At 45.9% G+C, this 13,728-nt stretch overlaps 1 protein-coding gene across 1 annotated transcript in view; it reads left to right on the top strand.

Annotated features, from left to right (window-relative positions):
• The window catches only part of OTUD7B (OTU deubiquitinase 7B), a 55,158-nt gene extending 41,430 nt beyond the window's left edge, over positions 1–13,728 (top strand). The window contains exons 7-12 of the mRNA XM_045478990.1: positions 2,021–2,133; positions 4,268–4,395; positions 4,700–4,849; positions 5,441–5,555; positions 7,803–7,887; positions 8,866–13,728. Coding sequence (XP_045334946.1) covers positions 2,021–2,133; positions 4,268–4,395; positions 4,700–4,849; positions 5,441–5,555; positions 7,803–7,887; positions 8,866–10,074 — 1,800 coding nt within the window. The 3' untranslated portion in view covers positions 10,075–13,728. The remainder of the gene's footprint in view (positions 1–2,020; positions 2,134–4,267; positions 4,396–4,699; positions 4,850–5,440; positions 5,556–7,802; positions 7,888–8,865) is intronic.

Below are 13,728 nucleotides of genomic sequence, written 5' to 3'. Positions count from 1 at the left end.
GGTGCCTGACTGGCTCAGTCAGTAGAACATGTGGCTCTTGATCTCAGGGCTGTGAGTTTAGCCCCACGTCGAGTGTAGAGATTGTTTAAATAAATAGACTTAAAAAAAGAAAAAAATCAAACAAACCAGTAAGTACATTCTCAGGCTAGAAGGGTACACCATCTAGTGGCTGTGTGTATAAAAACAGGAAGCTGAAATAGGTGAGAAGAAGATGGAGAGTAACCAGAGCACCCAGTATATATTGCCTGTGCATTGTTCTTTTTATTTTTAATAGAAAACTTTGTTACAGAATTTTACAAACAGAAAATAGCTTTGTCACTTTTTTGTTAATTAAGATTAAATGTGCTTATAACAGCTCTTTAATTCTAAAATTTGTTCCTCATGCCCTTCATGTTTCCAGTGTGATTCTTTCTACTCTGTCAATGTGCGTTTAAGCAGTATAAACTCATGTAAATATTAGCGTAAGCCAAATACAATTAACAACACAGACTCATCTCCCAAATTATCATGTATACTCTAAAGCCAAATGATATTTTTAAATTATTTGTATCACTTCTCCCATTCCTTTGCTAAAAATTATAGTTTCATTCAGCATGCATTTCTCGATTACTGATCACATCATAGGCACTAGCATGTTGCCTAAAATGTGCTCCTGGCCCGTAAGAGTAGTAGTAGGAGACCGACATGTAAATACATAATTGCACCAAGGTAACAGGTTATGGTTTCTGTGATGAAGTCTATATAGCAGTTGAGGAGGGAGACCACAAAGGCAGGAGTGGATCTACCCAGAAGATTTAGGAAAGGCTACAGAGAAGAAAATACTTGAATTCTGTCCTGACAGTGGAGAAACTGTTCACCAGGTGGCAGGGAGTAGGCTGCTCCAGACAGAAGGAACAAGCTAGACGAAGGCTCAAGCACAAAGTAACACAGTGCATTCAAGGAATTACAGATAATTAAATGATGCCTTCAAGAGGTGGGTAGGGGCCAGGAAGTGGACTTTGTATGCTATGCTTATGGAGTTTGAGCTATATCTAGTAGGTAACGATAGTTCTGAAAAGAATTTGTGACAGGATGCAAACATCAGATTTTAATTTTGGAAAAATCTTTCTGTTAGCCTTGTAGGAGGTGGATGAGAAGAATGCAGACTAGAGTAGTGATACCATTTAAGGGTCTATCACAGTAGTTCATGCTTTATAATTGTTGACTAAGGAATCCAGGTGTGGAGTGGGTACAAGGAGGGGAGTCTTTGGTACCCTCCCTGGTTTCTAGCTTGGGTGTTTGGCTGTTACTCTGTGCTCTTCACTAAGGCAGGAATACAGGAGGAAGAGTGTGGTGTTGGAAGAGGTAGGAGTTCAGTTTTGACTCCATAGAGTTTGAGATAGTCATGGGCAGGTAGCCATCTTCAGTAGGCAGCTGGATATGAATATAGAAATTAAGACGAAGTCTGGACTGGAGGGGACATTTTAGAGTCCTGAGCATATAGATGGCAGTAGATGAGATTATGGCAGTAGAAGAAATCACCCAGAAGGGAGCAAGGCTGCTGATATTGTTGACACAACACCAATATTGCTAGGGTGGACAGAGTTGAGAGAGATAGGAGAAAGTAGTATTGTGGAAGCTAAAGGAAAAGGAAGTTTAACAAGGAGTTGAAATCTGTGTGAAGGCTGAGAAAGATGAGAACCAAAGAATCCACTGAATTTGGGAATTAGAAGGTCATTATCCTTTGCCAGAGTTGGTTAGGTGAAGTCATGTAAATGGGGTAAGGGGTGTAGGCTGAGGAAAGAAACAGAAGCTAGACCGCAATGGGCTGGAAAAGAGTGGAAGAAGAAGAAGTGTGAGAGAGAGCCGAAACTTCTGTGGATCTTGACTAGGAAAGGGAGAAGAGTTGTGACTTTGTAGTACACATTATAAGCCAAGGCCAAGAGAATAGGCAGTGGGACAGTGTGACTGAGTTGAACAGCTACTGCCTTGAGAACCTAGCCTCTAATTGCTTCATCTCTCCTGCCTGTCTTTCACACAGTCAGGGCTGGTTTACACAGAGGATGAGTGGCAGAAGGAATGGAATGAGCTGATCAAGCTTGCCTCGAGTGAACCCCGCATGCATCTAGGTACCAACGGAGCCAACTGTGGTGGGTAAGTATGGCTAAGTGGGGGAGTAGAAAATAATCTTTACTGAGTCCTCAGTGTCCAAAGAACTTGAGGCTAAGAGGATTGTTAGAAGGAAAGAGAGGGGCCATTGCAAGGGCAAAGAAGGGTGTAACAGCATGGTATGTTCTAGGAACTACAAGCAGTTTGGCGTTACCAGAATACAGAGTATGTAGTATAGAGTGATAGACTAGGCTGGGTAACCACAGTTTCGTGTGCTATGCTGAGGTTTCTGTTGTGCCATGTTAAGGAATTAAAACCATATCCTATCCAGATGTTGAGAAACTTCAGGACAGACAACTCTCTTTCCTCAATAAATACATTGCAAGGAAAATAGAAAGGGAAAGGGAACCTAAGTTTAAAGACACTTAGACAAATCAACTAGTGGGAACCTATGGACATTTATGACAGTTGGGGAAATGTAAACAATGTCTACATGTTTGATTATTGTTAAAATTTTGAAATGTGGTATTTATGGTTGTGTGGTTGTTTTTAAATGTCTTTTATTTTAAAAAAAAATTTTTTTTTCAACGTTTTTATTTATTTTTTTTGGGACAGAGAGAGACAGAACATGAACGGGGGAGGGGCAGAGAGAGAGGGAGACACAGAATCAGAAACAGGCTCCAGGCTCTGAGCCATCAGCCCAGAGCCCGACGCGGGGCTCGAACTCACGGACCGTGAGATCGTGACCTGGCTGAAGTCGGACGCTTAACCGACTGCGCCACCCAGGCACCCCTAAATGTCTTTTATTTTTTAGAGATAGAAACTGGAGATTTTATGGATGAAATGATATGTCTAGGATTTGATTCAAAATAATCTGGTGGGGTGGGGGTGTGGGTGGGAGTTAACAGGGAAATAGATCAAGGTCTAGGTGAACACAACCTTGACCGTGTGTTTTATAATTGTTGAAGCTGGGTGATGGACACATGAAAGTCTAGGTGTAATATTCTTTCTAGTTGTGAATGTTTAAAATTTTGAAATTTTCTGAAACACAAAGTTAAAAATGATAACCTAGCCAAACTTTATTGTGCATAAGAATAATCTGGGAGACTTGTTAAAATGTAGATTTGGGAGGGGCGCCTGGGTGGGTGACTCACATCCAACTTTGGCTCAGGTCATGATCTCACGGTTTGTGGGTTCGAGCCCTGCGTCGGGCTCTGTGCTGACAGCTCAGAGCCTGGAACCTGCTTCAGATTCTGTGTCTTCCCCTCCCTCTGCCCCTCCCCTGCTCATGCTGTGTCTCTCTCTGTCTCTCAATAATAAATAAACGTTAAAGAATTTTTTTAAATGCAGATTTGGGGACCTTCACTCTAAGGAAGTCCAGTTGAGTTGGACTGAGCTCAGGCCCAGAAATCTGCATCTGTCCCAAGCACCCAGTGTTGAATAACATTGCTTCAGGGGGCAGGAAGCCACTGTATTGTGCGCATGCGAGTGACGGGAGCCAAAGTCGTGTATTTGAACATACTGCCAGCAGAGTGGGTGGAGAAGTGGAGGGCAGTGAGACTGGGTACAGTTGTGGGAATCCAGGAGAGAGGGCCATGGGTGTGACTAAGCAGTGGACTGCAGACAGGCCAGAGGAGGTAGATACAAGAGACACGGAAGAGATGGAATTGGTCAAGACAGGTGATTAACTGAAGATTAAAGGGTAAATATTTCCCAGATTTCTGATTAGGCTACTAGTAGATGGTGAAGTGAGATACTGTTCTTCACGGAATGGACCTTGGAAGAGGAATTTTTGTTTCTTTTGTTTGTGTAGGACATGATGCATATGGTATGTGGGTGGTTGTAGTGGGTAAAGCGGAACTACACAGCTGTGTACTGAGCTATAGCGTAAAGCGAATTGGGGAAGGCTGTTGAACAAGATTGGTTTTAGCAGAGGGATTACCTCCAGATTCCTAATACAACTTTAACTTTAGGGCCTTCAGATCTCTTTTCTTGGATTTCCCCATCTGTGAAATGGGATTAGAAATAGCCATGGTAGCATAACATAATCAGGTATGTCCGTGGCAGCCTTAAGATGAGAAAACCAGCTCTTTTTTGTCTTTGCACAACTGATCTTCAAGGGCGTCTTGTTGTGTTTTCTTCCCCTTCCCCTCCACAATCTCCTCTTCTGTAACTCTAGGGTGGAGAGCTCAGAGGAGCCCGTGTATGAGAGCCTAGAAGAATTCCACGTCTTTGTCCTTGCCCATGTACTTAGGAGGCCCATAGTTGTTGTGGCCGACACCATGCTGAGGGACTCTGGTGGGGAAGGTGAGTCAGTCCTCATGCCCTGAGCACCTTCTGTTTGCAGAGCCTTGGCTGAGCAGTGGGAGGAGGGAAGGAAGGGGCTACGTAGACCCCTGGGGAGAAGCAAGGTATACATGAGAACAGTGCAAAACTCTCAAGAGATTAAGAGCAAAGTGGTTGGGATTAATTGATGAGGCTTCTTAGGAAAGAATGATGAACAAGGGGTTAGAATTAATGAAAGGGGGGAACTCACTTGGTAGAGTGGGTGTGGGGATTACCCTGTAGGCAGGAACACATCCTGAATAACAATCTTTGTGGTTTGCTGCAGCATTTGCCCCTATTCCCTTTGGGGGAATCTATCTGCCTTTGGAGGTCCCAGCCAGCCAGTGTCACCGCTCCCCTCTGGTGCTCGCCTATGATCAGGCCCACTTTTCTGCACTTGTGTCCATGGAGCAGAAGGAGACCACCAAGGAACAAGGTGCTGAATGCAGTGTTGGTGTCTGTGGTGTCTTTTGGTGCTTTCTTCTCACTTGGAGAAACTGAAATGGGAGAGAATGTAGCAGGAAAGAATTAAGTGACACACAAACCCAGACCACACACATTGATATGGTTTTACTAAGCTAAAGATAAACCGGGGTTTTTAAATTAAAAATAAATACTGTTTTTAAGAACAGCTTTGGGGAGAACACAGTAACCTGCCTGTATTTACTGCTCCCCATTCTGGAGTAAAGAGTGAATGTATTAAGGACACAGAAACTTCCAAGTGATGCTTTGCTGTATTTGCCTTATTCCTCGAACCCACATTAACTGGCAAGAACATCGTGAGTGTTCCTTGACTGACTGCTGGGGAGTCATGGAGATTAGTGGCCTAAATTGTGTGCTGGCTCGTAAGGGGAAACCAGTCTGTTCATTTTTAATGCCTGGGGATTTCACTTGTGAAACCTGAGAAGCGAGCTCATTAGAGACCTGTGATACAATTCAGCCTCCTTTTTAATGAAGTTCGTTTGTGTTCAGTTGCCTTCCTCTCTCCTCAAGAAGACTCCTTGACGACATGTTTCTTCCTCCCCAGCTGTGATCCCACTCACGGATTCGGAGCATAAGCTGCTGCCCTTGCACTTTGCTGTGGACCCTGGAAAGGGCTGGGAGTGGGGCAGAGATGACAGTGACAACGTCCGATTGGCCAGGTGAGGCAGGCCCACCTCCTAGGTGGCTGCAGTCTCTTCCACAAAAAGCGTCCATTTCCCTGGGAATTTCTCCTCAGCCCACAGGGAAGACAGTTACATCTTGACTCCAGTGTTTTGGGGAAGATGGAAAAGTGGGGGACGTGTTGGGCACCAGGAGTCTTGCAACATGCAGCTTGCCTTGTCTTCCCACGAAAGAGATGGGAATCTGGGATCTCAACTTGGTCTTTCCTTATACTATGAAGGGTGTTCTGCTGTTACACCCCACAGTCTCCCAAACAGTGATCAGAAAATCAAGATTATCAAATCATGGGGCGCCTGGGCAGCTCAGTCGGTTAAGCGTCTGACTTCGGTTCAGGTCATGATCTCGCGGTTTTTGAATTCCAGCACCGCATCGGGGTGTGTGCTGACAGCTCAGAGCCTGGAGCCTGCTCCGGATTCTGTGTCTCCCTCTCTCTGCTCCTCCCCCGACAGCACTCTCTCTCTCAAAAATAAACATTAAAAAAAAAAAAAAAATCAAATCACACTTTTTTCCTAGCCCAAGTGAGAGGGTGTTTATTTATTTATTTAAAAAAAAAATTAGGTTATTTATTTTGAGAGAGCGAGAGAGAGAGAGCGTGCCTGTGCCTGAGTGTGGGAGGGGCAAGAGAGAGAGGGAGAGAGAATTACAAGCGGGCCCTATGCCACGAAGAGCTGGATGCGGGGCTTGATCTCATGAACCATGAGATCATGACCTGAGCTGAAATCAAGAGTCAGATGCTTAACCGACTTAGCCACCCAGGCACCCCTATTTTAAAAAAAAATTTTTAAAGATTGATTATTTATTTATTTATGAGAGTGAGTGAGTGAATGGGAGAGGGGCAGAGAGAGGTAGAGAGAGAAACCCAAGCAGTCTCCTCACTGCCAGTGCAGAGGCTAACTCGGGGCCCAAACCCATGAACCATGAGATCATGACCTGAGCTGAAATCAAGAGTTGGACACTCAGCTGACTCAGCCACCCAGACGCCCCTAAAGATTTTACCCTTTAAGTGATCTCTACACCTAACATAGGGCTCAAACTTACAAGAGTCGCAGGCTGTACTGACTGAGCTAGCCAGGTGCCCCATGAGAGGGGTTTTTAAATAATTGGCCAAAGTGGTTTGCTCTGGATTGTTGCCTTTCTGGAATTTAAATAGCCAGAAAGATTTGTTCTCCCTGCTCGTCACCCTCCCCCAAGCCCCCCAGTGGGTTTAGTCTTCTACCTGAGCCCTCCACAGCTTCCAGGGAACAGTGTATGAATATAAAAGTTCTGGGGCGCCTGGGTGGTGCAGTCGGTTAAGCGTCCGACTTCTGCCAGGTCATGATCTCGCGGTCCGTGAGTTCGAGCCCCGCGTCGGGCTCTGGGCTGATGGCTCAGAGCCTGGAGCCTGCTTCCGATTCTGTGTCTCCCTCTCTCTCTGCCCCTCCCCCGTTCATGCTCTGTCTCTCTCTGTCCCAAAAATAAATAAACATTGAAAAAAAAAATTTAGGGGCGCCTGGGTGGCGCAGTCGGTTAAGCGTCCAACTTCAGCCAGGTCACGATCTCGCGGTCCGTGAGTTTGAGCCCCGCGTCAGGCTCTGGGCTGATGGCTCAGAGCCTGGAGCCTGTTTCCGATTCTGTGTCTCCCTCTCTCTCTGCCCCTCCCCCGTTCATGCTCTGTCTCTCTCTGTCCCAAAAATAAATAAACGTTGAAAAAAAAAAAAAAAATTTAAAGAAAAAAAAATTAAAAAAAAAAAAAAAAAAAAAAAAAGTTCTGCCCTTCCCTCTGACACAGTGTTTCCTTCTTTGGGTTCCCTGACCCTGGGGATCCAATTGAGAGGGTTTGATTGAAAAATTCAGAGTTTATGGCTTTTAAAGTATGTTCTCACCTACCTATCAAAAACTCCCTCTTCATATTTATTCTAGCAGCAGTAATAATGGCTACTGTTTAGTATTTCCTGTATTCCAGACATTATCCTGGGTCCTTTCCAAATACTGTTTTAATCTTCATAACAACCCTACAGGGTAGATGTTATCTACACCCATTATCAACCCCAACTGAGTTTTAGGGAGGGTGAAGTGGCTTGCCTCCGGGCCATAGAAACACTAATTGGTGGACCTAGAATTCAAACCCAACCTCATCAGAGTCCCAAGCCATGTAGCCCTCTCCCATCCTATCTCCCAGCTGGCTCATACTGCTTTGCCTTTTAAAGGTCACAGTATGTTTTTAATTCTTTTTCTCCTCCTCACAGTGTAATCCTGTCCCTAGAGGTCAAATTGCACCTGCTGCATGGCTACATGAATGTGAAGTGGATCCCAGTGTCCTCTGATGCACAGGTGAGGACTTCTGTGCCCTCATTTGCAATGAAGGGAAGCCAAGGAGACCTGGTGGTGGTCTCCTTCTGAATCCCTTCCGAATGGTAGCTTGTAATTCAAGGTTAGGAATAACTGGGTAAGTTCCAAAAGACACTTTTTCCTTCCTTTCTGTTAGTGCCCTCTGTTTTCCATAGCTCCTCTCCAGCCAAGCTCTACTTTGTGATACTAAAACACATTCTTCAAGAAAAGTTTCCTAGATACTTTGGTGAACTTGAGATGGTCATTACTTTGTCCCAAGCCTTGTATATATAGACCTCTGTGGTGGTGGGTACAAGAGGAGACAGAATAGCTTAAGAGATCTCGATCCAGGAGGTTCGGAGGCTGTCATCATTATGCATAGAGCAGGAACACAGGAGCAAAGGAAAACTGACGGACTCCAGTGCTGACTGTCTAAAAGTTTGGGGGATGCAGAATGGTCAGACCTGGCTATGGTTAGTCAAGACTTTGTTGAGATTACCTCTGGGCAGAATCTGGTATAGAGAAATTTATAACAAAGGACACACTCTAGTGTCTATGGATATTCTTCCTCCTTACCCAGAGGCCGTGTATTGTGTTAGTTGCTCATTGCTGCAGAAGAGCCTCAGGCTTCACTTTGACATCTCCTTATTACAGGAGGGAGTCAAATTGCGGGGGCGAGGTGAAAGTTAGCTAGTAGACACATCGCTCCCTGGTCCATGGGAGAGCTGACTGGAGCTGAGAAAGGACAGTGTCCTCCTAGGTAACCCCTCGCCTGCCATGACAGCAGCCCTTCTCTGAAAGTAGGCAGGCTCTCCAGGGATGGGGTTTATAGGGGGGTTAGCAGCCCTTTTCCACCTGGCTAATGCCTGTAGCAACGCTGCAGCGAGCCCCATGAGCCAGAGGTATGAGCTAGGGGTCCCCGGGGACTTCCCTCAACCAGACCAATGGGACAACCATAACACTGCTCTAATTTCCCCTCAGGCTCCTCTGGCCCAACCTGAGTCCCCCACAGCCTCAGCTGGAGATGAGCCCCGGTCCACTCCTGAGTCTGGGGAATCAGACAAAGAGTCCGTCGGCAGCAGTTCCACGAGCAATGAGGGCAGCAAGCGGAAAGAGAAGGCAAAACGAGGTCGAGAGAAAGACAAGAAGAGAGCAGACTCCGTGGCTAACAAACTGGGCAGCTTTGGCAAAACCTTGGGCAGCAAGCTCAAGAAGAACATGGGCGGCCTGATGCACAGCAAGGGTTCTAAACCCGGAGGGATGGGAGCAGGGGCGGGGGTAAGCAGCGGCACTGAGACACTGGAGAAGAAGAAGAAGAACTCCCTGAAGAGCTGGAAGGGGGGCAAGGAGGAGGCAGCTGGGGACGGGCCTGTGTCTGAGAAGCCCACGGCAGAGTCTGTCGGTAACGGAGGGAGCAAGTATAGCCAGGAGGTGATGCAAAGCCTGAGCATCATGAGGATTGCAATGCAAGGGGAGGGGAAGTTTATTTTTGTTGGAACCCTGAAGATGGGTCACCGTCATCAGTATCAGGAGGAAATGATCCAGCGCTACCTTTCTGATGCCGAAGAGCGATTCCTGGCAGAGCAGAAGCAGAAGGAAGCAGAGAGGAAGCTCCTGAATGGAGGGCTAGGCGGCGGGCCTCCTCCAGCCAAAAAGCCAGAGCCAGATGGTGGGGAGGAGTTGCTGACTGCCCCTCCAGCAGAGTCCAAGGCGATGGCATTCTCTGCTGGCTACCCCGGGGGCTTTACTGTCCCTCGGTCTACAGGGGCTGGGGTCCACTGCCAGGAGCCCCGGCGGCAGCTGGCAGGGGGTCCTTGTGGGGGAGGCCTACCACCATATGCCACCTTCCCCAGACAGTGCCCTCCAGGGCGACCCTACCCCCATCAGGACTGCATCCCTTCTCTGGAGCCAGGCAGTCACTCCAAGGATGGCGGTCACAGGGGTGCGTTGTTACCACTCCCCTTCCGCGTGGCTGATTCCTATAGCAACGGCTACAGAGAGCCCCCGGAGCCAGATGGATGGGCTGGAGGTCCCCGGGGGCTTCCTCCGGCCCAGACCAAATGCAAACAACCGAACTGCAGCTTCTATGGACACCCGGAGACAAACAACTTCTGCTCCTGCTGTTACAGGGAAGAACTGAGGAGGAGGGAGCGGGAACCCGGTGGGGAGCTGCTGGTGCACAGGTTCTGAGTGGGGGAACCTTGGAGGGCAAGGGGGCTAAACAAAGAGAGTTAAGCTCCACTAATTGGCTCATCAAGACCCAGCCCCCATGCAAATGGGGCAAATGCAGTAACGTTGGTGGGAGCCTGGCTGGAAACTTTGAAGTGGGTGCGCGCTCGAGAGCTGCCAGGCTGGCAAGAGCAGGGCAGGGCCAGACGGTGCCTGGAGGGCTCCACTGGTCCTTTGCCAATCTTGATGGGACTGAGGAAGTATGGGGTGGGGCGGGGAGATGCTGATTCTGTCTCATAACTGCTTGGGTACACCCCAGGACCTAAGGGAAAGAGGGGAAGGTTTAGTGTGTGGGAGTGGGGAGGTGGGCAGAAGGGGGGGGGGGAGCAGGCAAAGGAGGTTCTCAGTCAATAAAAGAAAAAACAGACCAAAGTCCTTGTAGGTTGGAAAAAAGCACATGACGGTGGAGTTGGGAGTGTGGAGGGAAACTGGGAAATTAGATAAATTTGCTATTGGTTTGAATTAAGGTAGGAATTAGGGTTGGATAAATTCTTCCTCCTGAAGGATCTGGAAAGACTAGGCAGTAATGTGTGCTCACAGGTGCTTATTAGGAGGGGGTTAGTTGAAATTGGTTTGTTGAGATGGGAAAGGGAAGAACTTAAAAGGGGAATCCTTTTCCTCTCGAGTTTTATTTCCTTCTAAACAGTCTTGCTGATCGCCCTCTATCTTTTCCTCATCCTTTTTGAGGGCTGAGCCTCAGCTAAGTTAAGATTGTGATTTTTTTTTTTAAACGACTTTAATTTTATTTAAATAAAAAAAGTTCCCTCTGGGGAAGGGAGGAGTGACAAGAAGAGCAGCTGTGTGGGCTGAATCTTCGCCAGGCAGCGGGTGCACAGGTGATCCTTTTGTAAACTACTTAGCAATAACCACACAGTGAGGTTTGAGTGCACCCCGGGAAGGGTGGGAGCAGGACAGACCTCTGGCCGGACTGTTTTAAACAAAACCAAAAACCTAAATAGAACACTACCATCCTCTGCTGCTGCATTTCTGTAGAAAGCAACTTATTTTGACTTTTTTGTTTTTAAGGAAAAGAAAAAGACCCCAGTGAGCAAAAACGTTTTAAAAAAGTGGTTGTTTTTGTTTTTGTTTTTTCCTATTTAAGTGGTTCTTTCTCCTTCCTCTCTACTTTTGGAGAATGAACTTAACATCCCGGCTTCTTTTGTTAAGCCATAGCTGACCTTAATCTGTGGTTAGTTTATTAAAATAATTAAAAAAAATACTTTGTAAGAAGACATATTTTTGATAATAGGATTGATGTTAAAACGTGGGGGGTAGGGGTTAGGGGCAATTTATAAAAAAGGTAGTTAGAGAAATATATTTTAGTGAACTGTAACCACAGATCACAGATTCCTCCCAATGAGCTGATATGTTCTTTGGGTTTTCCCCCTTCCCCTGACTCAACCCCTTTCCCCAGGGGGTGGAGTGGGCCTATGGACACAGAAGGGGAAGCCCCTTTGCGTTTTGCACAAAGCACAAATCTCGCCAGCCTTCACTCTGGCCAGCACCATTTCTAAGAGCTTTAAACTGGAGAACCTATCCTGGGCCAATTTTCCTTTTTCTTTCTTTTTTTTTCTGGGGGAAAAAAATCAACTATGCAATTGTATACACTCCTGGGTGCATACGAAGAAGGGGAATAAGTGTACTTAAGTGTCCAGAGTGTTAATTGGGGCTATTTTTCTGTACGTGGATTTCTCTTTTGAGATATGTACTCCTAACCCATCTCATGGACTGTAATCCCCACATTTGCTCTAAACCGGACGAGGGCTGGATGTGTGTGTTGGAGACCTGTAATTGCCATATGTTGCTTCTGCCCAATCAGGAAAGTTGTCATCCCACTGTACCCCTTGGTAACAAAGCCCATCAAGACCATCCTCTTCATTGGAACTGCTCACAATTTAGCAAGGTTACTCTCTCCTCAGCAAACTTGAAGGTCACTTATTTTTTAAATCTGATGTCTGTTGATTTAATAATTTCCTATAGCTATTAATACTTAGGCTTTTATTTGAAAATAGGATGGTTTTAAAGAAGCAATGAGGTCAAAGGAGATAGGTTCCAAAGGAAGGGATGTATATATTTCTGGGCAGGGCTGGGACTAGTAGGAGATGAGCGCTTCCCTTGGGTACAAAATGCAAGGGGTATTGAAAAACTCAGTAATTAAGACGAATACTGTTTTAACACAGTGTTTCAAAAATAATGCAAAAATATCCATAATGAATAAAATACCAAAATCTTGAAGACAGAATCCAACGGGACTGAGATTAGGGTGAGGGAAATAAGCTGAATTGAGCAGGTTGAATCCTATCTTTAAAATTTTGGTACTTAGTGGATTTGATACTGTGGATTTTTTACGTTGGTCTTGATTTTCAAAAAATACTGCACTAAGATAGTAGGTTGGTTTATTGAGTTTTGGGGCACCCTTTAAATTCTGTGCCCAAAGTGAGTGCCTTGCTCACCTCACTCCGTCTCTGGGGTTAGAACAACACTGGTGAGACTACCACCTCGTGAAACACTGTCCCCTGAGGGCACCCGAACAACAGGTGGCTCCAGCTCACACCTTGCACACTCACCCTGCTTTCCCATAGGTGCCGTCTACTGCATAGGATTCTGGCCTGGACCAATAAAAGTGGAAACAGACCAGGGGTTTTCCCAGAGAATAAAACCAGGAAAGTTTTGATTCTCCACTGGACTGCTGTGTTTGGGTTTGATTTGTTATTAGATTCTAGTTAATACTTTTGTTTTTAAAAACTGAGGACAAATGAACAAAAACAGAAACTTTGTGTCATGTTTGTTTTTGTTTTGATTTATAAACTAACCAATCTCAATTCCTTTTGGCCTCTTTTCAAATAAAAACCGTGGAAATTCTGGGGGTGGCCTAGGGGTGAGTATGGTAAAACAGGGCTTTATTTAGGCCCTATGGCTTTTTATTCAGAAATAAATTATTTTTGTTTAATTTGGGAAGGTAACTATTTATTGAGGCATTAAAAAAAATTCTCCATTCTAAGGATGAGGGACCCTGAGTCCATGGATGTTTTTCTATAGGGATGAGTAGACTGTTTTTGCTTTATTCTTTGAGGTGGTTGTGTGGGATGGAGGGTGAAGGAATAATGCCTGGGGAATGAAAACAGACTCTGGTTGGTTTGTGGTATTTTGGGAAGATGAGGGGGTGGGGGAGAGGTAGGCCCATGCAATTACTGTGCTCAGGAGAAGGGAGGAGAGGGGTCCGTGACGTTGGCCCAAAATGAGCAAGAATTCCTTGGTTAAGGAAGGGTACGTGGGTGAAGGGGGAGGCAGATCCCGTAACCCTCGCTGAGGGATGGTATCTCTCAGGCTTAAATAAGTGCACTTAGTTCCTTTAATCCAGGGCACGGGGGGTGTCTACTGAGGTTTTTATTGGAGAAGGGAAATACTTAGGGTTATTTTTCCCCTTTGAAGACAGCGCTACCCCTCCACCCTACATTCTCCACCCCAGCCCTGATGCAGCAAGTATACTATAGGATAGGCCTCCAGATTCCTACCTTAATCTGTGCTCATTTTGTTGAGAGTTAAAAAATTTAATCAAAAGTTTTTCCCTCATACAGGATTCTATCAACAAAATAAAAACATTATATAAAAACA

The sequence above is a fragment of the Leopardus geoffroyi genome, chromosome C1 (assembly GCF_018350155.1).
Source record: "Leopardus geoffroyi isolate Oge1 chromosome C1, O.geoffroyi_Oge1_pat1.0, whole genome shotgun sequence".
Lineage (NCBI taxonomy): Eukaryota > Metazoa > Chordata > Mammalia > Carnivora > Felidae > Leopardus > Leopardus geoffroyi.
The sequence above is the reverse complement of the archived record's forward strand: the minus strand, read 5'-3'. Positions and strand labels throughout refer to the sequence as shown.